The 22965-nt window shown below is 40.6% G+C and overlaps 1 protein-coding gene and 2 long non-coding RNA genes across 5 annotated transcripts; 2 read left to right on the top strand and 1 right to left on the bottom strand.

The window, feature by feature from the left end:
• The first annotated feature begins 796 nt into the window (after positions 1 to 796).
• LOC135249254 (uncharacterized) lies at positions 797 to 4974 on the top strand. The gene is made up of 2 exons (XR_010328621.1): positions 797 to 1031; positions 3763 to 4974. It is a non-coding gene; the product is annotated as an uncharacterized LOC135249254 (long non-coding RNA).
• Positions 4975 to 6425: 1451 nt separating this feature from the next.
• Positions 6426 to 18688, bottom strand: LOC135249200 (matrix metalloproteinase-25-like). Of its 3 annotated transcripts, XM_064324576.1 has the most exons (10): positions 15596 to 15821; positions 11348 to 11480; positions 10862 to 11003; positions 10447 to 10748; positions 10017 to 10196; positions 9811 to 9910; positions 8794 to 8876; positions 8514 to 8666; positions 8123 to 8410; positions 6426 to 6939 (listed from the first exon to the last, which is right to left on the bottom strand). In XM_064324576.1, the coding sequence occupies exons 1-10, from the start codon at positions 15701 to 15703 to the stop codon at positions 6683 to 6685; spliced, it is 1746 nt and encodes a 581-aa protein (XP_064180646.1). In that variant the 5' UTR covers positions 15704 to 15821; the 3' UTR covers positions 6426 to 6682. The 3 variants fall into 3 exon arrangements, with proteins under 3 accessions (XP_064180646.1, XP_064180648.1, XP_064180647.1); XM_064324578.1 differs by lacking the exons at positions 11348 to 11480; positions 15596 to 15821 and adding an exon at positions 18474 to 18688; XM_064324577.1 differs by lacking the exons at positions 11348 to 11480; positions 15596 to 15821 and adding an exon at positions 14829 to 15510.
• Positions 8130 to 8990, top strand: LOC135249253 (uncharacterized). The gene is made up of 2 exons (XR_010328620.1): positions 8130 to 8264; positions 8559 to 8990. It is a non-coding gene; the product is annotated as an uncharacterized LOC135249253 (long non-coding RNA).
• Positions 18689 to 22965: the final 4277 nt, after the last annotated feature.

Genomic DNA, 22965 nt, shown 5'->3' on the forward strand with positions numbered 1-22965 from the left:
GTTACTTAACCCTCCACTTTAACAGCTGGTGCTTTATAGCGACTGTTATATATACTTCGATAAGATATATCCTCATGTCATCGTACTCGCACATACTCGTGTCATTCATCACTACATGCCATGCAAACATTGTTCAAAGCAATATAATTTCATCTATTCTCTCACACTGTTATTCAGCAAACAATGCTTGAAGAATGAGCAATATTGGGTAGCATTGCTTTGGAATACATCTTATTTCATTTCGGTGAGGCAAGATAGCCTATATTGTTTGTAGTACCGTAACTTGGCGTAACTTTTGATATCAATACTTTTAATGGCAGGCCTGGACTGGTCTTGTATGTGTGAGTAACTTGGCATTTTTGTACATTGAAAACGTGTTTTTTATGAGATATATATCTCATATATTATATACATAAATGCAAGTGGGCAAAGGAAAAACCAAGATTTTTTTTGTTCAAAATTGAATTTGAATATTATATTACCATGTTGCACAGGATAAAAAAATAGCAAGGCAAAGCGAACCCTGCATGTATGTGAAGTTTTATGTATTTTCCTTTGAGAATCATGTATACCCCTGACTTAAAAAATTAGTAAATATATATATATACGTTTATATGTTCTGTTAAAATGTTTACAAAAAAAACTGCATTATAAACTTCAAAAAAAAAGAAAAAAAAGAGAGTGGTAAGTACTATCCTAGGTCAGCAGAGAGTGCCCGTGCGCCAGCTTTATTCAAATGGAGACCATCTGCCCCAAAAAAAATGATCACGTTGCCAGAAAATATTAAAGTTGTCAATAAAGTGCACGCTGTGGGCGTCGCATGCAGACGAAAGCCAGGTGTTGAGGCTGAGCAGTTGACTGAAGCGCCCCATTCCGCGACCGAGATTGAGGGTTGGGCCAGAGATGTAAACACTGCTATGGGACTATTTTAGGGTATTAAAGAGGTGGACAAAGTCACGTTTTAACAGTCCGGACTGCTGTTTTGGAGTGTCATTAGTACCAACGTGCAATAGGATCCCATCAACCTCAGGGTAGGATTTAAAAATATCAGGGACTTTGTGGTATTTAGCTACTGTTCTGTGTCGGTCTTTTCCTGTTGGTAAGCTTTGAATTTCACCACTCTTTGCCAATGCTGTTTGCTAGTGTTTGACAAATGATGTCATATCGTTCCCCTTGCCACATTAAATAATTTTGCTATTTCTGCAATTTGGACACTGTCTGTTTCTTTGGAACTTAGTTGCATTGCATTGATTTGGGAACTGAAATTTTAAAGTGCTGATTGACAGAACTGTTATAGTTGGCACATTCTGCTAATGCCATTCAACCTTATATAAATCACCTATGTACTTGCCTTTCCACTTGTGGTTTTGCCTACCATAAACCATTACTTTCTCATGTGCCCAAATCTTGTATGTGATTCCATTCTATCACATTATCATATTAGCCTATTTTACAACCTGTACTGCTGTTTAAAAAAAAAACCCCTCAGATACACCAAACGGCGCATCAAGATCACCAACTGTAAGAAACCAAAACTTGTCGCGTGGATGTCAGCAACTGTACGAAAACCCTCCTCAAACCAAACAACGGAAGTATCTGGGTGGCAAAGGAGCATGTGTAGTCTTAGCCGGTGCTACTATAACAGGATTAATTTAATCTTATCTTGATTATCTGACTCCAAAATAGTGTTTTAACCTTTCCTTTGTGGTAACAGTTATGCGTAGACGGAGGAGACTGCTGTCCACCAGTAGTGTGGCTCTATACGGATCGCTATTTAACTTGGTGATCGGTCGTGTACTTGGCTTGTGTGTGCATAAATACAATGTGCATGTAGGGAGCTATAGATGAGTGGAACAGTTCGATATTCTGTATTATTGTGTTACATTAAAATGAATGCAGTTTATTGTTCAGTGTGTTCAGTAATAATGACAAAATGTTGCAAAATGTGAGTGGTGAAATGGCTATACCCCTGCTGTGTAGAAGACCGTGCTGATGAGTCTCTCCGGTCTATTGCACTTCTCTTCTTATATACAGGGAAAAACCTGAAGTCATGAAATAAAGACACAATCATGACAAAATAGTAAAAAAAATGAATCCTGCTTGCACTATCTCTGTAAACATATCACACTGGGTTAACCTTTGTAGCTGAGATACCAACTTGTTCCCGATGACATTGGCTTTCCAACAATGCAAAACATGATTACAAAGTATTATGGAGAACCTAAATTTTACATAATTCTGATGCAATCGGATGTTTTGCAACTGAGCACTGTCTCTTTGTCATATTTGCTGACTCAATATCTGCACAGCAAACAGTCTGTTATTTGTATTATCCTTTTTCATCTCTTTGGGGAAATACATTGGAAGATAAACATTATTGTTGTTGTTGTTGTTGTTGTTGTTTTCTCTCCAGCTAAATGCCTATAACTCTATATATGGTGTGGTGAAAACTCAAGAACTTGGGTCAGTTGCAGTATGCCTTCAAATTGGAGACTAGCATGAGATTTTCTGAAGACATTCCATATTTCCTGGATACAGATCAAGATAAAGACCAAATTGCCTTAGTCCCGTTAACATAGTTCCATGCTAATCCTTATTGCAGAGGGCTTTAAACCCCACCTACAGTAAAACTGCAGTTGTGTACTTCATAAACCTGTTGGTCACTAGGGCTCTGTCCAAATCAGAGCCCTTCCATACTATTGAGCATGCTTGTTTAGTACAATGGAGCATAGGCTGTAGGAAAAATATGGACAAAGTGACCCATTGACTTTCCATGGACTTTTGAAAAGCATTTTGAAGCTTAGTGTGATTGACAGTCCGGAGCCATTATTAACCACATGAGATAAAAGCCCTTGAGTGATGTTCAGTGACTCGGCAGTGATGCAAACTGTCCCTAGTTGGTCCACAACATAATTAAAATATTGTCCTAATGACACAATAATTTAGTTTACAGAAGATGTACAGTAGGACAGGTTGTTGATAACTGTGAGAGTGTGTCAGACATTTGTTGTCTCAAAGTCACAGTAGAAATTAATCTCCTTTTACTAAACTTGAAGAGATTATTAAGCATTTTAGGTCTTTCCTCATAACTTTTACTTTTCACACCAGGAAGCAATTTAGTTGCCCTCCTTTGAACCTTTTCCAGAGTCTCTATATCATTCTTTGAGTATGGTCCCCAGAACTGCACACAATACCCCATGTGTGGTCTGACAAAGGTATTGTATGAAATAATATAACTACCTTGGATTTATACTCAATATTTTGGCTATATATCCCAGCATCCTGGCCTTTTTTTTACTGCTACAGCACAGTGCCTAGAAACTGAAAGGCTTTGATCAACTAATACTCCCTAGTCTATTTCATATTGAACCATGAATAATTCTTTACATATTTCCTAAACTTTGATACATAGTCTTGATGGCACACGTGTGCCCTTCAAATAATGCCATAAGCTCTCAAGCACCTTCGGTGCTTGGCCCCTAATAATAATAATAAAATAAAGGTGATTTAAAAGTTTATAAATAAGTCTGTACATTTTTTGAGTCATGTGTTGCTGTCATTTTGTTTAACATGTCGTAAAACGACTTTATTATCATTTTACTTCAAGCTTTGGGTGAGAAGTCCATATTCCAAGACAGAGATGGTAGTGGGGTAGAAAAAGGTAGGACAACGTAGAAGTGTCACAGTCTTGTTCCTGATAAACTATATTTATATTTTTACAGTATGTTCTTGTCATTCTGATTTTAACTTCTCTTTTCACAGAAAACAGAAGTGATCTTGCAGCTGATGTTGAAAGGGTGGAGGCTCTGGCAATTACACAAGTAAAAAGTGAAATTTGATATTTTAGCCTGTGTGTGTTTTCAGTTGTGTAACGTTTCATGTCTGTATGTTGCAACGAGGGTCTTCTCAAGACTCAAGTCCACAATTAGGGAGGTATAGAGGATATGCATTGACGTCACTTTCCCACCGGAATACGCCCCCTCAGTCGGGACTGAGCAAAACATGCTGCGACATGGCTGCCTTTAGTAGAGGAAACTGCAAAACCAGGAGTAAAACAAACAATTATCTGCTTAAATTAAAGGCAGTTGGACTCGACAGTGATCCTTACAACTTATCAAAGAACCAGTGGTACATGGACATTCAACAAGAAATCGGAGCTGTCTTTTTACAGTCTGCCGAAAACTAAAGAAAAGAGAAGCAAATGCATCGCTGCAGTTCGCAGAAACAACTTGAATCCAGGCACCAAAACCTGGATTTGCGGTTGTTATTTTGTGTCAGGTATGTTGGATTTTTGGGTAAAATCATATCTTATTAATTTATATGCTTGGCTAGCTAACACTATCTAGAACACTATCTCGGAAGTTTGTAGAACACAAGGCTCATCATCATGGTTTTTAAAAAAATAAATGCCGACAAAAACTATTCAGTTACACAGAATATAAATGAAAGATGCTAAATATTTAATTGATGAGTAGTCAATACAGTACATAACTTAAGTAACTTAAATAACTTAGTTACAATCTCGAAGATTTCCGTTTCGTTCTCTTTGGTGGTACCAATGGCGAAAAGCAGTAGGCCTAATTGCAGGTGTGTTTTTGGACCTCACTTCCCAGAGATCCAACCGGATCCAACCAGTGTCGCCTGTGTGACGTCAGCCAGTTGGCACCTGGGCCACGCGAACTATAACAGTTACTATTTACTGAATAAAAAATGGTTGTTATAAAAGTAACGTTATGTACATACTCATTCATTGTCTAGCATTAGGCTAACTTAAGCTGTCTTTACACTGCTGAGCCGGGTTAAAATGCTGTAGCAGACCTGGGGTAGAATTAGTGGTGATCAATTTTCACAAACGTTCTTTATCCACCTTTTGCCCGGTATGAACATGTTTACACTGCAGAGAAGAATTTGCGGGGTTCGCTGCGGCTCGTGCAATTATGTATCTCGTGCACAATAAACAGTCTTTTTCGTGAATGATTGTTGCGTGATATTTTTGAAACAACTGCCTTGCTAAATGTTACCCTCTGTGTTTCTAGTTTTGCTAGCTAAACTGTTCGAGGATAAAGCTGAGCTGGGTGTTAAATTAGCAATCAGAACAAGAAGAATAAAACAAAAACAAAGGAGATTTAATCAAAAAAGGGCATCCGGGCTGAAAGAACATATGAGGAAGTGTAATAAAATAATAACGCTAATCCATACTGCCATATTCTTTTATTTAGTTTTCTCCGGATTGACATTTTTACACAGAAATCAGACCCGGCTCTGCTCCACCTATACCTCGCCTTTATTCCGATCATTAAACTTGATGGCAATGTAAATAACAGTAACGTTAAGGCCAGTTCGAATCAATGATTCGCAACGAGACGAAACGGTTTTAGAATGTTGCAGAGAAAATTGCAGCGGTGTGAACTGGTTAGTTGCAGAGCGTCTGAAGCTGTTGCCTAGGGTCTCAAAAGACCCACCTTGTCAAATCGCCAAATGCAGTTTTAGAACGTTTACAATCAGACGTCTTGGAATTTTGCAAGTTGCATCCAGTCTCGTTGCGAATCATTGATCTGAACTGTCCTTTAGTTAGCTACACTGTAACGTTGCAACAAGGCAGCATATTACATTCGAGAGACGGTTTGCGAGGTCGGTACCAGTCGGTAGCGTTAGCTAACGTTTTTTATAATTGTATTAGATTGTGTTATTTACATTAGCTAGCTAGCTAACGCAACGTTACCTGATATGAGAGATGTGCGCAACGTTGTCTAAACTAATGTTGCCTTTCTTGACATGGTCCGGTAGCTAGCGTTAGCCGTGCAAAGAGCTATGTAATTTAGTAACGTTACATTGTCATCAAATGTAATACGAAATCTACATCAACAAATAATATGACCTCTCATGTTACACAAAAACTCTTTAGGGTTCCATAACCCCCCTCCCCCTCCCCCTCCCCTCCCCTTCTCTGTTATCGTAACGCTGACAGACACCGGAAAAAACAGTACGCCGCTCACACAGTTGAAGAGCGAGCCTGTTGCGTTAGCTCCGCCTACCCTCTCTGGCGGACCAACCACTGATGAGTGATGGAAAACACGTCACTAACTATGCGCCGCTTGTGATTTTTTCCCAGGAATGTCGCCACAGACACCCAGTTCTTTAATCATAAATTATTATAATAAAAATAATATGAATTAATATAATAATACGCTTAATCACCATTGTTTTACCTAATTTGGCGATAGATAGTGACTTAACAGACATTTATTTTAATGAAAATCTTTGAGATTATTACTTTAAGGTATGATTTCACCCAAAAATCCTAATATGTATTTTACCCAGGGATACCTTTCATGAAAATTCAATTATGTTTTCTATTCCTAGCTGCATATAGTCACAAAACGTGTCTGTCATAAAAAAAACTTTATTTTTCAATCAATCAATCAATCAATCAATCAATTTTTATTTAAAGTGCAGAATCACCATGCAGCATGGTCCCAATACACTTTACAAATAATGCAGAACAGAGATGCATTAAAGAAAAAGGAAAGAAAGAAAGAAAGGAAAAGAAATGTAATTAAATATACAATTTAAGAGATCAAATTTGAAATGTAGTATTTAAAACACAGTATTTAAAATGGCTGATACATGTTTTATCAGAATTTAACGTGCAATAAAAATATAACACTTTTTGGCCAAATAATTACCTAATTTGGGAAAGGCAAAAAATCAAAATGATGGAGAGTAGCATGATCCAATTAGAATCCCGTAATGTTAAAGCCCTGTTCACTGTACAGCTGCAGTCCTCATTCCGAGGCTTGGCTGGAGCATAGGCAGCAGTTGGCGATGGGGCACATCTCATCCAGTCAACTGCAATAGATTTGGATGCAACAGCCTCTTGATTTATCCCACCTTGCTTCAGCATCCAGTAGGAATTTCCCTTGAAGAAATAAGTATCACCTGAGAGACAAAGGACACAACAGGAGAATTATGAGAAAGGTGCATAATAATAACTGAAACAAGAGGGGGAATAATGAAAAAATCCCACTACATTTTTCTATTAATACAATTTCTTGGATCTCATTTTAAATATTTCCATCACCTTCCTTTTAATTCAAATTAAATTCCATAACAAATATGATCCTGTGCTTTGCTAAAAATGTCATGAAAACATTTAAGATATTTCAAACTAAAAAGGAACACATGTCATTTTAAAATAAATTCCACTATTAATATTATGAGTATGATGATTGCCATACCCATTACGGTTTATGGAAATTAAATACACTTCAATATACTATAAATATGTTTACTTTTTAAAAATATAATGTTAATATATTACAGAGCCATATATAATATATTACAATATCTAAAAGTAGTGATAATTTGTATGTCTGTCCATATATTGCGAAGTGTTGCAATATTTTTATGAAATACTTGATCTCAATACTTTTCAGCATAGTACACTTCTGTAAGGGACACTGTCCCTCATGTATAGTGGCAGATTTCTGGCCTCAGTTCCTTTCATGAGAACACTGACATCCCATTTACTTTCAGAAGATGAAGAACTTGTGGACAGGCTTACATTGCATCTGAGTACATATCTGTCACCTCTCTGCTCTGCCCACATTTTAGGGTAAAGCGCACCTCTGTCTTGACCTCTTTCTAATCACAGAGCGGATCACCCTGCAGCTCTTTTCTGGGCACCTTTGCCAGGTGGCCAGACTGTGACACCTGGAGGGGTGGGAAGAGCAGAGAGGGGTGCTCCTCCTCTTTGGCTCCTGTCCGTGGTCCTGCAGGGCCCCCCTGACTGTGGGAGGAAACCCGCACAGCTGACAGCGGCCAATGGACTGAATCAGCCCTCTCTGCTCTTCCTCCCACCTCTCCTGGGATTGCACGGACAATACAGCCAATATGTTCCCCGAGACCAGGGAAGATGTCAATGGTTCATCTTCTAGGGTACTACAGTGTACTGGAATTTTAGGGCTCAAACCCGTTTTGTGATGATTTTTTCTGCCTGTTCCCCAATAAGTGATGTTGTATTGCTACAATGCTGTACAGATTACATTTAAAATAATTAATTATTCATAATAAATAAATATAATATTTTTGTGTAACGGCTATGTAACATCTTATTTCTCACCATTTCCCCTGCTGAAAATGTCATCAGGGTCAGGGGGTACACCTGCCCAGAGAGTAGCATCTTTTGGGTAGTCTCCATCCAGCTTTCTCTCCATTCCTCTCCTCTCTTCATCAAACCTCCAAAACTGCCTACCACTGAATAGGTAGGTCTTCCCATTGTGGTCCCATACAAATGCAGCCTCCACTCTCTGTATCTCATAACCATCTCTTGACCTCATTGCCCACTCTGAGAGTGGATGTGGGTACCCAGGAAGGGATTTGGCGCCATTGAAGACCCAATACTGATTTCCTGTTCAGATAGAAACATGGAGAGAGAAAGACAAGAAGACTCCTTTAAATTTTACGTTACACAGACAATAACCCAGCAGTGTTCAGACTGCTTTCTCTCTTACCAATAAAGAAAATTATGTGACTGTCACTCTTCCTCTCGTACACAGCATCAACTTTTTCAATTCCTGGGGGGATCCCAATCCAGAAATTACATATCAAAGCTGGGGAAAGAGAAACCAATGAACCCGACTGCTTGATCCGCCAGAAATACGGGCCTGGAACGAGAAGAGCAAAATCGCTAATTTGTCACTGTAGGACGGCTGAGTACAATGTTATGAACTCCACAGCACTGTGGTCCAAGAACTGCATTTTGGACACTGGTTCAATATTTTGTTCTCCTACCTTTGAAGAGGAAGATCTCTCCTCTGATATGAGCCACTGCATCAAAGCTCCCATTGCAGCGATTGGGAAGAGAGTGGTTTGGCCTGAGAGAAGGAAAGTGTGCAGGTGTAACAGAGGGAGGGGTCAGTGTTACACTGATGCAGAGAGCCAAGACTGAGATAGTGTTGCCAGCTAATAATAAAACAATACCACAATAATTCAGCCGCCTTGAACATGACTGCTTTGTCATACAGAGGCACATTACTAATACACGTTCCCAGTATATATAGAATAAAATCACACTATTTGTATTGCACAGCACACAGAACGGGTTTAACATGACCTACACTCCTGGGCAAAAAAAATGGGCCAAGCCCAAAATGGCAAAATATTAAGCTTCTAATGGTCTTGACCAGAAATCATTGGTCAGAAAATTAGCAAGAATTAAACAAATGCACTCTTGAGACCTCCTGTGCCACCATTTGCTCGTTTACTTTTGCTGCAGTGAACTGTTTGGCAGCAGCACGGTGATTTGAGGCTCATTTGATACCTTGGACCCTTGATTAAAAGCTAATTTTTTTGCCATTTTGGGCTTGGCCCATTTTTTTTGCCCAGGAGTGTAGACATGAACTGAAGCCACTGAATACAGCAGCAGCATTTCATAACATAATTTTGCTGCTTAACCTGTGTTACACAACTTATATTTTATTTTTCAATAGTAATTCAAGTTGAGTGTCTTGTTCAAACATACAACAGTAGTGCCCCTCCTGGAATTTAAGCCTTAAGTTAAGTTTGGGTTAACCACGGCAATCCTAACTTACTTATGCCCACTTACAATAGGCATTAGTTATTGAATGTACTATGGACACTGAATGGACTATTGACCATCCTATTTTTTATTTATTGTATTCAGACATAACAACTGTAGTATTTTATATAATGATGGTGATGATAATAATGATGATGATGCTGGTTAGTATTATTGTAGTTGTTGCTGTAGTTATTGTTGTTTGATGGTGATGTTGGTGGTGTACTCGCTTTTGTGTTGGTCTTGGAGGATCAGGACTGGGCAGGAGAGGAGGACGAGGAGGACCAGGTACGTCACCTGGAGGGCGTGTAGGGGAGGCTTTTCTAACCCCTGAAATAAAGATATAGCCAAATCATACTGAATTCTAACAGTGATATTATAAACAGAAAGCAAAAAGAGAAACACACATAGGAATGTGAAATAAGTGATCTCTCACCATACAGTGTCTGGATGGCCAGTCTGTCATCCATGGGAAGTTTATATGCTGCAATGTCCCCAACTGGACCCTGGTAATAGGGCCTCATGATGGAAGGATCAGAAGAAGAATGGGAGAGACCCAGGGCATGGCCAAACTCATGTACAGCCACTGCGAATAGGTCTGTGCTGCCACTGTTCCCTAAAACATAATGACATTGATTTAAATGTAAGTCTATCACAACTACCTGGGTATCTGTCCATCTGTTCATCTATCCATTCAGTAACACCTAGCACCAAAGGACCATGCTCTAATCTTGGGGAGCAGAGGTAAATGGTGAGGTTTGTTGCATACAAAAAAGCATGGATATCATTGAAACAGATGAAAATGTCTTTCACAACTTATGTTGATTTCAGCAGCATAACACCTCAGCCCTATCTATTTTATGCACCTCCATAGCTCCAGATTTCCTCATCGTCGAAGTGCGTGTCCCCTGCAATGTCGCCCGTGCCAGGGAAGAACGCATGAGCAAGAGTCCCTCCTATACCATCGAAGGGGTATCCATCGTCGTGAAAAGATCGAGAGAAGGACACCCTTATGTCTCCCCCCTGTCCGGCTCCTTGTCCGTAAGTCTCGGATAGATAATGAAAGCTCAGCGGTGTAACATCGCTCCACACTTTGAGGGCATGAGCAAGGATTGGATTAACTGAATCAGACTGTATGTGGGTGCCTATGGTAGGGAAGCTGTGGACGCTAGGTACAGGTAGGAGAGAGAAAATATTACACACAGTGAGGGAAGTCAGTCACTGGACGGTGTGAAAATGAATATCTCATGGTGGGAATATCTTCGTCCTCTTTTAAGGTACCTCCAAGTTATGTCCGTTTTGTCCCAGCGCAGCCCTGACAGAGCATATCTCTTCCTCCTCCTCTTTTTCAGCATGTCTTCCGGTCCCACAATATCAGGGAGAGAACAGCGAGGGGTTGCCATAAGGGCAAGAGTGTCTTCATCTGTTAAAGAGATGAAATGGGTTACAGCTGCTTAAAACGAGGAGGAAACAAAGTGACACAATTATAATCTCCTTTTTTATTAACTCATTTTCTGTAGCATCCTTACAGTTACCCATTGCTATAAAATTTAATTTCCACCTATTTAAAATACTAAATCTTCACTATACATAAGGAGGATAGGTTGTCCATTCATCTTCATGCAAATCTACTAAATTCAGGTTAAGATATCAAGATAGATAAAAGCAGACATCCAATCAAAGATCAGTATACACATATTGATATGCAAAAGCCAGGCAATAAGGCAGGCTTGTTGTCAGATGATAACATAATTAATGAGCGACTACCCAGCTTCCCAGTCTCTTTTAGCCCAGCAAATCTCTGCATTTGGCGAAGTCCTTTCTCAATGCCCTCCATTGTCTGAAGTCTCCCTGTGTGGGTGTTCGCGGGAGGCAGGTATCCATACCGGCTCAGCCAGTCCTGAGAAGGGGAGAAATGCATTACACTCACTGGAAACTTTATTACGTACACCTGTCTACTGGGTAGGACACCCTGTTGCTTCCAGAATTTTTCACAGCATGGATTAAACAAGGTGCTGAAAACATTCCTTTGGGATATTGGTCCATGCTGACTCGATAGCATCATACAGTTTCTGCAGATCTTTTAGCCACACATTCATTTTACGTGACTCCCACTCCACCTCATACCAAAGGTGTTCTGTTAGATTGAGGTCTGGGGGCTCAACAGGCCATTGGCGTAAACTGAAGTCATGGGCATGTTAGTGGAACCAGCCTGAGTGGTTTGCTTCATGTGTGCTTTGTGACATGGCACATAATCCTGCTGGAAGTATCCATTTGAAAAAGGGTACACTGTGGCTATAAAGGGATGCACATGGTCAGTAAAAATGCTTAGATATGCTGTGGCATTCAAATGTGGCTAAATTGGTATTAGGGGCCTAATCTGTGCCAAGAGAACATCTGACATGCCATTACTCCACCACCGCCAGCCTGCACCATTGACACAAGCCTGGATGGATCCATGGACTCATGCCACTTACACCATCTGCATGTCACAGCAGAAATCAATATTTGTCAGGCCAGGCAACGTTTTTCTTCAATCCTCCAGTTTTGGTGACCACGTGCCCACTATAGACTCATCTTCCTAATCAGATGGCAGAAGTGGAACCTGGCATGGTCTTCTGCTGCACTTGGCCATCTGCTTCAATATTCAACGCATTGTGCATTCAGAGATGCCCAACACTGTTGTAAACCGCTGTAATTTGAACATTAGTGGCCTTTCTATTTGCTTGTACAAGTCTGCCTATTCTACTCAGAACTCTCATTAACAAGGTGTTTTTGCCAGCAAAACTGCCATTCATTAGGGGTCCAAGCAGCGAAGCTGGTGGAACCCTATTGTATCTGTTAGGATTATTATTATTCTTATTTTTCTCCGCTAAAAGTGTCTGAGTCTCAGCAACCATCACCTAAAAATCACCTATGTCGGCCAGATGGTGGCGCTATAACAAGGGTCATGCATAAAAGGCCATAACTCCCACACCATAAGTTAGATCAACACAAAACTTAATTGACCTATGCATCTGAATGTGCTCTACAACTTTGCCATTGGGACTACCTATGTCCGCCATATTGTTTGCCCGCCATTTGGACTTTTTTATTAGTTGGGGTGCGGAAGAGCTGGAGCTCCAAATCTAAGTGTTACGACATCTAGTAAGCTTCTTTACGGCAAGCCACATCCATGGCAATGCAAGTAATCCGACACGGTAGGGTCTAGTTTTTATCAGTGAGGGGAGCGTCTGAACGTCGGGGAAGCGATGGAAGATAGTGCCAGCCAGAGTGCATGCTAGGCTATTAAAGGTTTGTTAGTAAAGGCTTTTTGAGAGGATGAATCATTACTTTTTTTTGGCATGGATCCATTTGAAGACAATATCGGGTGAGTTCGTTTAGTCTTTGAATCCGTCATTATCCTGAGAGAAATCGTATTCTCAATTTAATCTCTAAATTGACTGCAAGCTTAGGGTTGTAACTAGGTAGTTGTTTCGTAGGTGACTTAGTCTTAACTCGTCTTAACTATTGCTTGTATTTTTGCATTTGCGTTGTTGCTGTTCTTGTTTGTGTTAGTGTTAATCAGTTTAACCTACAGGGTCCAAGATGAACTATGCGGTTGTTCCCTGCACTTGGAATGGTAGGCTACTGCCCTCTAGGGTTTTCGACACACTTGTTCCTGGTTATGGTTATACACTTTGTTGTACGTCGCAGGTCGCGAGTTAATATTTCGTCTTTTGTTTAGTTTTTTCTCAATGGCGTATTTATTATTTGAAATGTGTATTTATGTGTTATTATTCTATCTGTCTCTGAGGCGCTCTGAAATGTGCATTCTCTGCTAAGCTGAGCAATGGATTGGAATATGTGTCTGACGTAGTGTTGCACGTTATACCGAAACTTCAGCACTTTTTCGGTACTTAAAAAAAAAAAAACAATTCGGTATTAGAATTTTCCGACGTTCGGTAGTTTTGCGTCAAATGTAAAAGCCAGGGAAATGTGTCTCCTGCATTACTGATTGAGAGGATGAAAAGTGTAATTTGTCAGAATCTTCGCTAGATGGCAGTAGCAACTAAGGTTGCCAAGTGAGGTGACGTGCGCTTGTGCATTCACTTCGTAGATACAGCGCAAGCTTCCACTCAGTTGACTTCAGTAGCAATAGATGTTCTAATTTGTAAATATTTTATTATAGGAAGATGCTGTATTGTTATTAAAATATGCTGTTTTTAGATTTATTTAAAAGTGAAAGACCTGTTTTAAAGAAAAGTTTCTGATCTATTAAGGTAATTTCAGTATCGTTAGGTACCGAGTATTGAATCAGTATAGCTTCAGTATCGAGTATCGTGATACTAAACCTGGTATCGGTATCATAGTCAAAATTTTGGTATCATGACAACACTAGTGTGGCGCCTTTTTTAGTTGCGGCATGGAAGCGCTGCAGCTGTACATACACGCTGGGCCATCTAAGTGTTACGACATAGTAAAGGCCTTTACGGGAAGCGGCCAGGACACATCCATGGTGACACAACTGTCATCCGACAGCGTCTCTTAGCACAAAATTGGCCATAAGTCATCAATTTTTTATACAATCATCATGATATTCATTAGATATGTTGGGTGAAGGTATATGATCATGAGGACAAAGCCATTTTAAAATCGCTCCATAGGGGGCGCGATGGTGCCAATGCTTGGACCCCTCCCAACGCCGCTTGCAGCTATTTCTGAGATGCTGGAACCACCATGTCTGGCAGCAACAATCATACCACGGTCACTTATATCATATTGAGATTACTCAGTTTAAGGTTTGCTCGAACAACAACTGAACTTCTTCACCATGTCTGCTTGTTTTATACAATAGATGACATAGTGGCATAAGTTGGTTTCATTAAGGGATTATGCATACTGGAAGTATCTTTTACATTTACTTATAGCTCTGGCAGAATATGACAGAATTTGGACAATTGCATCTACTTTCAGTGGACATTATTGTTTAGTGTGTAAAATGTATTTGCAGTATGTTGAAGTTAGCAACATGGTCCTCTACTTTCAGTGCTGCTAGTGATGGACACCATCACAAACACACAACTCTGTAGCTTCCGCTCTCATACCAGGGGCCTCGTCCCTGAAATAGTCTTACGATCACATTGTGCCTTAAATAGTGGCTAACACAGAAACCCATACCTACGTAGTTATTTTTAAAAACCTCATTGACGTCGATATGATCGCATCTGTATGTAAAGGTAACGGAAGTTATCTATAATTAACATACCTGATGGGAACATGGAGGTACTGCGCGTTTGAGGGCTGCGAGCGAATACCAAAAGTGAGCTGTGTGGGCGCTTTAAGAGCAACATTTAAATGATAATCTATTTAAATACTGTAGCAATTTCAGCGACCAGACGGATCGATTCCTTGAACCATTGTGCTCATTTATTGACAGGCAAAGTCGAATGCAGCTTTGAAACAAGCACGGGATTCTGACCTACCCGCGCGCGCATTACATACTTTTCTTGTCCTACACCTGCGGACCACATGCAAATCACAGGTACAAATCCCAGTGGAAACTAACTGGCTGTTCTTTTACACAATTCCCGAATAACTGAGCACACACCAGGAAGTGTTACAAATACATTAACTACACACAAGACGAAAATATGAAGGGTCAACTGCGTGCTTAGCTGGGGATTAAACCTCAGATTTGAACCTCTAAACCACAGCTGTTTTACAACTGGAAAAAGCGAATCGTTATTCCAGAGGTTTGGATAGCTGTCCCAGTCGTTTCACCAGCTAAACACGCTGCGAAGAGTGCAAGAAATGTTGGTCGCATTCACAAAGCAGGGTAATTGTAAAGCTCGTTCACGTGATGTTTGAGATTTATATGCGTAATAGACACAAACAGGCCACTTTAAACCAAACGTAAGAAACTTTTCTCGGTCTCGGTTATTTATTTCTTTTTTAATAACCCAAGAGAAAGCGCGTAATTGCATTTATCATCATTAATAACCTTTATGGTAGCTCATACAAATGCAGTCTTACCACACCCCGGGAGTATTGGTGTTGGTCTTGGTGAGGTACTGGAATGGAGAGTCCAACAGACATGAAAACCATCATGGTCCCGGTTAAACACAGCACCTGGTAAACCATTCCGCACTCTGGCCCAACTCACAAAATCCAACACACTGGACGCAGACACGATCCCTGACAGCTTACAATATCGTCAGGTCCGATCTATTTCCTACACGTTGTATGTCAGATCTATGGAATTGGGCAGGGCTAATCAGGCAATTGGGCAGGGCGTATCCTTTGTGTGACAACCGTTTCAACTGAAAATGTCGTTTTTTAAACCGCAAATGCACAGTAAAACGGTTAGTATTTATTCAACTGTAACAGAGCTCGTAGGCACCACATGTAGCCAGGTGCTTATGCATCGTAACAGTGGCAGTTTTGCGGTGTGAAACAATTAAAACATTTTAAAAGCCAAAACATTTCGCAACTGGACCGTTTCCTAGAATAAGTGCAAGGAAACCTATTCCTTGTCTCATTCGGTTAGACTTTGATTTAAATTGTATGCTCAGAATAAAATCAGAATTTTTTTTGTACTAATAAAATTATTCATTCTTTAATTATTGACACTTCTGGTGACTAGTGTTTATGATATTGGTGAATATATTGCTTGTTCATTCCTCATAATCTTTCAATGATTCTTATGGCATGTGATTGTGGACTGTCAATCCAGTCGTGAAAATGTTTCATTCAGTGAATTAAATTGCATAAGAATAAGGTTAAACTCTTTTTTTTCTTTCTGATGTACCGTTTTTCTACGACGCTTAAGTTGGCTCCCGTTTCGCTGCTCCCGATTCGAAATTTCCGGTCCACCTTAAATCGGTTGCGTTATATGATTGGACGGTTTCGCGGTCTTCCTTGCGTATTTTCAAAGGTTAGAATTTGCTTCTAAAAGAGAGATACGAATCAAGAGAGAAATTGAACAAAGGTGGTAATAAGAATTTAAAAAACTATTTTTAATTATGTTACGTTCACTTCACATATCTTTTAAGACTGTAGGCTACTATGGACAGATCAGTGTCACGCATTTTGTTTTCTCCTCAAAATCTAATAGTCTCACCATTGCATCAGGTGTGTATGAGAGAACAGGAAATAATGCACATCTAATATGTTGTGGACGAAAAATCACTGCACCATATTCAAATAAAACTCCAAACTGTGTACATAAACAAATGTATGAATAAAATCCTATTGAAAAATTGACGTTGTGGCAAGTGAGTGCCACCCCTCCTGCCTTCCAACAGACTCGCGTGAGACAAGGGTTGTTTTTAGCACTTCCGTGCTCTTTTATTAAGCCCACGGCTTTCGCTCGGCCGCAACGTAATACAGGCTTTTCTTTTTAATTCGGTAATTCTGTGCAGTTCCGTCGTCTCTCCGGCGTTCACTCTCGAAGACCCCCGGTCTCCGCTTTTAAAAACCCCAGGCTCACTGTTGAAAACAATCAGAGGCAATCAGAGCAATTAAACAATTGATAATTATCGGCGCTGATTACCTCCACCTGACAGTTGTGACGGGAGAGCCGCTCCTCTCACTCTCTCTCTGCAGCCGAAGCCCAAACCACGCCCCCACCCCACCACATACCCCCACCGCCCAACTTAGGCCGGGGAACCATCCGGCTGATGACCAACGCCCCCCCCCCCCTCCTGGGGGCGAGAGAGGAAGTCAGCCACGACCATCCGTGCACCCGGTCTATGGACCACCTTGAAGTTAAAAGGCTGCAAAGAGAGATACCACTGAGTGATCCGGGCGTTGGTAACCTTCATGCGGTGGAGCCATTGGAGGGGGCATGGTCCGAACAGAGGGTGAATGGGCGACCCAGAAGGTAATAACGGAGGGCCCCGACCGCCCACCGAATGGCGAGGCACTCTTTCTCCACCGTGCTTCGCTTCGCCTCCCGTTGCGACATTTTTCGGCTAATATACAGCACGGGCGGTCGACTCCCGAAATGAGCCGTGCCAAGCCGATCCAAGATCTCGTCGACCCAAGGAATTGGATAAGCATCAAATCGTGACACTTCATTTACTTTTCTATAATCCACACAGAAGCGAATAGACCCATCAGGCTTACCTACCAGCACAATGGGGCTACTCCCTAAACCGCTGTAATTTGAACATTAGTGGCCTTTCTATTTGCTTGTACAAGTCTGCCTATTCTACTCTGAACTCTCATTAACACGGTGTTTTTGTCAGCAAAACTGCCATTCATTGGTTGTTGTTGTTTTTTTTAAATTTTTTTTATTGCTCCATTCACTTTGAACTATAGAGACTGTAGATTATGAAAATCCCAGGACAAGCAGCTATTTCTGAGATGCTGGAACCACCATGTCTGGCAGCAACAATCATACCACGGTCACTTATATCATATTGAGATTACTCAGTTTAAGGTTTGCTCGAACAACAACTAAACAACTTCACCATGTCTGCTTGTTTTATACATTAGATGACATAATGGCAGAAGTTGGTTTCATTAAGGGATTATGCATACTGGAAGTATCTTTTACATTTACTTACAGCTCTGGCAGAATATGATAGAATTTGGACAATTGCATATACTTTCAGTGGACATTATTGTTTAGTGTGTAAAAATGTATTTGCAGTATGTTGAAGTTAGCAACATGGTCCTCTACTTTCAGTGCTGCTAGTGATGGACACCATCACAAACACACAACTCTGTAGCTTCCGCTCTCATACCAGGGGCCTCGTTCCTGAAATAGTCTTACGATCACATTGTGCCTTAAATAGTGGCTAACACAGAAACCCATACCTAAGTAGTTATTTTTAAAAATCTCTTTGACGTAGATATGACCGCATCTGTATGTAAAGGTAACGGAAGTTATCTATAATTAACATACCTGATGGGAACATGGAGGTACTGCGCGTTTGAGGGCTGCGAGCGAATCCCAAAAGTGAGCTGTGTGGGCGCTTTAAGAGCAACATTTAAATGATAATCTATTTAAAGACTGTAGCAATTTCAGCGACCAGACGGAACAATTCCTTGAACCATTGTGCTCATTTAATTCTCATTACCACCTTTGTTCAATTTCTCTGTTGATCCGTATCTCTCTTTTAAGCCGTGTTTCCACCGCAGGAACTAGGGTCTAAATTTAGTTCCTGGGGCTTTATTTTACCCCCCAAAAGGTTCCTGCTCGGGGGGTAGTACTTTTCGAAAGTACAGGAACCTTTTGGGTGGAGCTTGCAGCGCTGAACATTTCTGATTGGTCGCAGCATTTTCTTGTATTTATTTTCCGCCATTACCCGCCATGTATTTATTATGAAAATATTTATTTTCATAATAACTTCAAATCAAACTTGTATGTTATGCGGCGCAGTAGCCTAGTTTTGGTTATAGCCTGCCAACGTCTTGGAATTATAACGTGTGCTCTTCTGTTCGTTTTATAAAATGCTAAGCATTCGTGCTGGGACAGCATATTACGTAGGCTACCAAAATATTCAAACGGATTAATTCGGTTGCTGAATATTTTCTTCCGGATTTTCTTTGTTAGCCCGTTGTAATTGACTCAAAACGTTTGATACAGTTATGTGAGGTATGCGGTAGTTCTGCGTAATTAACATTGGTGATACAGTACAAGCAAACTGGAAATCACCTTCCGCACTTTTTTTCAGGGTAAAATAACAGGTTAATTCTAGTAATCGTCCCTTTAGCTTTTTCAGACTGCCGTAATTTTACTCAATTTTACTGCCATTTTTCAATTCCACGAAAAGACCAGGAAGACTATGGACTAATTTATGGTGCATGGTTCGCATCTGGAGGGCACACTTCGCTGCTCGGCTAGCAGTAACTTCGAAGGAAAGCAAACGGTGGCTGTACCACTACTAATTTAAATTTTCACGCAAGTCCGAGTTTTCGTTCTATTCTTGTCATTTTGCGATTAGCCTATATGGAATTGACGACGAGAAAGTAATCGAACAGCAAATTGTTTACAACGTGTGCATGTTTTCTGCTGTTGTTGCCAGTTATACATATAAATGTGAATGCATTCTGTCGCTTCGGATGTCAAGACATGAAAGCGAATGTTCGCATAAAAACATAATGAATGTGTTTGAGAGAATATATGAAAATCAATAAATACAAAAGTAACCATATATAGTCATTGTTCGTAACCCGTTGTATATAAGTGGAATAAACCCCTCCGGGCTGTCCCGGTTATTAGAAAATAATGTAGGCTACTTCGGTGGTAGTATGGGGTTACAGAAGAAATCATATGACAGATGGACCGACGACAACGTCGCTTTTTCATACGTCAGTGGGCTAATTTGCCTAATCTTCGCGGGACTTTAGACCGCGGTGGAAACGCAGACAACCATGGGCTGAAGGAACCTTTTAGTTCCTGGTAAAGTAGTTCCTGGGACTAAAAGTTCCGGGTAATTTTGGTGGAAACGCGGCTTTAGAAGCAAATTATAACCTTTGCAAATACGTAAGGAAGACCGCGAAACCGTCCAATCATATAACGCAACCGATTTAAGGTGGACCGGAAAATATCGAATCGGGAGCCAACTTCAGCGTCGTGTTTCACGCCTATTTGGAATGACCGTTCTTATATGATTGGTCACTGTTTCATTTCACTCCTCAGTCCACATGCTGAGCTGTGCAGTTGTATATGTATCTCTTGTATGTCTTTGGGACGTATCAATTTTGAGAAAGATTGAAGCTGTAATTATTACATGTACAGTAGGTTCAAGCAGAGCAATTATGAATAAATTATATGCTCAAGATCACAGCAGTGTTACTGGGTGAATTACAGGCTGAAAAACTCTTACTCAAAAGGAAAAAAATATCCTTGTCTGTTGTAACCAACTGTGTTGATGCAGAAAGATGCATCTCTTCATGTTCATGTTTTCACCAATTATCCTTGATCAAATTTAATCACAGAGTTGACATCTTGCATCATGTTGACATTCACCACTTTTACTTTTCTTTTTAAATATACACTCACTGGCCACTTTATTAGGCACACCTGTTCAACTGCAAACTGCACCCGTTAATGCAAATATCTAATCAGCCAATCACGTGGCAGCAACTCAATGCATTTACGCATGTAGACATGCTCAAGACGATCTGCTGACGATGACGATCTTTGACGATCTTTAAGTAACTTTGAACATGGCATGGTTGTTGGTGCCAGATGGGCTGGTTTGAGTATTTCAGAAACTGCTAATATCCTGGGATTTTCATGCACAACCATCTCTAGGGTTTACAAAGAATGGTCCAAAAAAGAGAAAATATCCAGTGAGCGGAAGTTCTCTGGGCAAAAATGCCTTGTTGATGGCAGAGGTCAGAGGAGAATGGCCAGGCTGGTTCGAGCTGATAGAAAGGCAACAGTAACTCAAATAACCACTCGTTACAACCGAGGTATGCAGAAGAGCATCTCTGAACGTACAATACGTCGAACCCTGAAGCAGATGGGCTACAGCAGCAGAAGACCACACCATGTGCCACGCCTGTCACCTAATGAAGTAGCCGGTGAGTGTGTATATACCACGTTTCCAAAAGTATGTGGACACCTGAACATTACACCCATATGTGCTTCTTGAACATCTCGTTCCAAAACCATACACATTAATATGGAGTTGGACCCCCCATTTGCTGCTGTAACAGTCTCCACTCTTCTTGGAAGCCTTTCCAGTGAATTTTGGAACATGGCTGTGAGGATTTGCTTCCATTCTGCCACAAGAGCATTAGTGAGGCTGGGCACTGATTTTTGGGCCTGGCTCACAGTCAACCAATTCATTCCCAAGGTGTTTGATAGGGTCAAGGTTAGAGCTCTGTGCTGGCCAATTAAGTTCTTCCACACCAAACTCAACAAACCATTTCTTTACGGACCTTGCTTGGTGCTTGGGGGCATTGTCATGCCGAAACAGGAAATGTTGCCGTTTCCCCAAAATGTTGCTACAAACTTAGCACACAGTCCTTTAGAATGTCATTGTATGCTGTAGCATTGGAACAAAGGGGCTAAGCCCAAACCATGAAAAACAGCCCCAGATCATTATTCCTCCTCTACCAAACTTTACAGTTGGCATTCAGGGCTGCTATTAAATATTATCTCTTTTTATTATCTCTTTATAAGTTTAACACCAAACACCACAATGAGCCAATAATGTACAAACAGCAACATCCTGCCCTCACATAACCACCAGAGGGCACACACTCCTAGTGTTCCTGTCCTTTATAACTCAAACCCTGCTGTAACATCGGATTATGGGCAAGAGTTGACAAAAGAGGTATGCAAGTATGCAATAATGGCAAACAGATTAAAGTGTATGGCCATTTTATACCTTAAAATCAGTTGCATTTGCACCCTTATGACATACAAAATTGCTGTAGATTTTATATGCATTTATGTACCACTTATGTACCACGTATGTCAACCCCTGATTATGGGTCATTTTCTTCAAGATGGATTCTGCAGATGTGTTTATCATTTGGTTGTGCTACATTTTGAAGAAGCTAATGTAAGAAGAGCACAGGCTTCTTCTGACTACACAAACCCTGTACACCACCAGCAGCCATTCTTCCATTTTTAGCCAGGTGCGCTCAGAAGTCACTGCAGCTGCATAGAATCAATGGGTCTCATGAAACGTGTACGATCACATTTGATCGTAAACTGCATGCAAGAACTTTTCCAAGAATATTTCGGCGTTCGTCATTTTTTTCTTATCTGTATCTGTTCATGGCCGTTTCCTTATGCAAATCACATGAACAGGATCGCACTTAAAATTTACAAACAGCCAGCATTCATCATCTCATACACCTCAGCTGAAGTTTGCCAATTGGATCAAAAGGGAAGTGGAGTTGGCTTGTTTTCTGTTGGAACCGTAAGTAATGTTACCTGAAGTGTGAAGCTAGCAATAATAAGGACTTTGTCAGGGCCTGAAACTTTCTAAATAAAAATCCCAACAATAAAACCATTATTACGTTCCACATAATGGAATTAAGAAATAATCTAATCTGCCTTACTGTCTCTCACAGTCACTAATTTTACAGTACTAATGTTACTAATGGTATCCTGTTAGTTATGTTAAGTGGGGCACGTGGGGTGAGTGGGCAGAGTTGAAGACAGAGAAGGTGACTTCTTTGATTGTAAGCACAGGACCACAGCAAGGCTAAACAATCCTGCATTGTATGCTTTCAAGTGGACCTCAAAAAGAACCACAAACAAACCTTGCTGTGACCACCTCTTGAGGTGGCCTGAGTAACGGTTCATTTCAGGGGGGTCTGAGTTTGTTTAGTGTGTCTAAATATGCACAAAAAATGCTGAGTCATCAGTCAGAGTCCTCTTGAGAGGCTGAAATGAACCAAGTGTGAAAAGACTCTGTCTAGTCTTA

The sequence above is a fragment of the Anguilla rostrata genome, chromosome 2, assembly GCF_018555375.3.
Source record: "Anguilla rostrata isolate EN2019 chromosome 2, ASM1855537v3, whole genome shotgun sequence".
In the NCBI taxonomy this organism is placed as follows: Eukaryota; Metazoa; Chordata; class Actinopteri; order Anguilliformes; family Anguillidae; genus Anguilla; species Anguilla rostrata.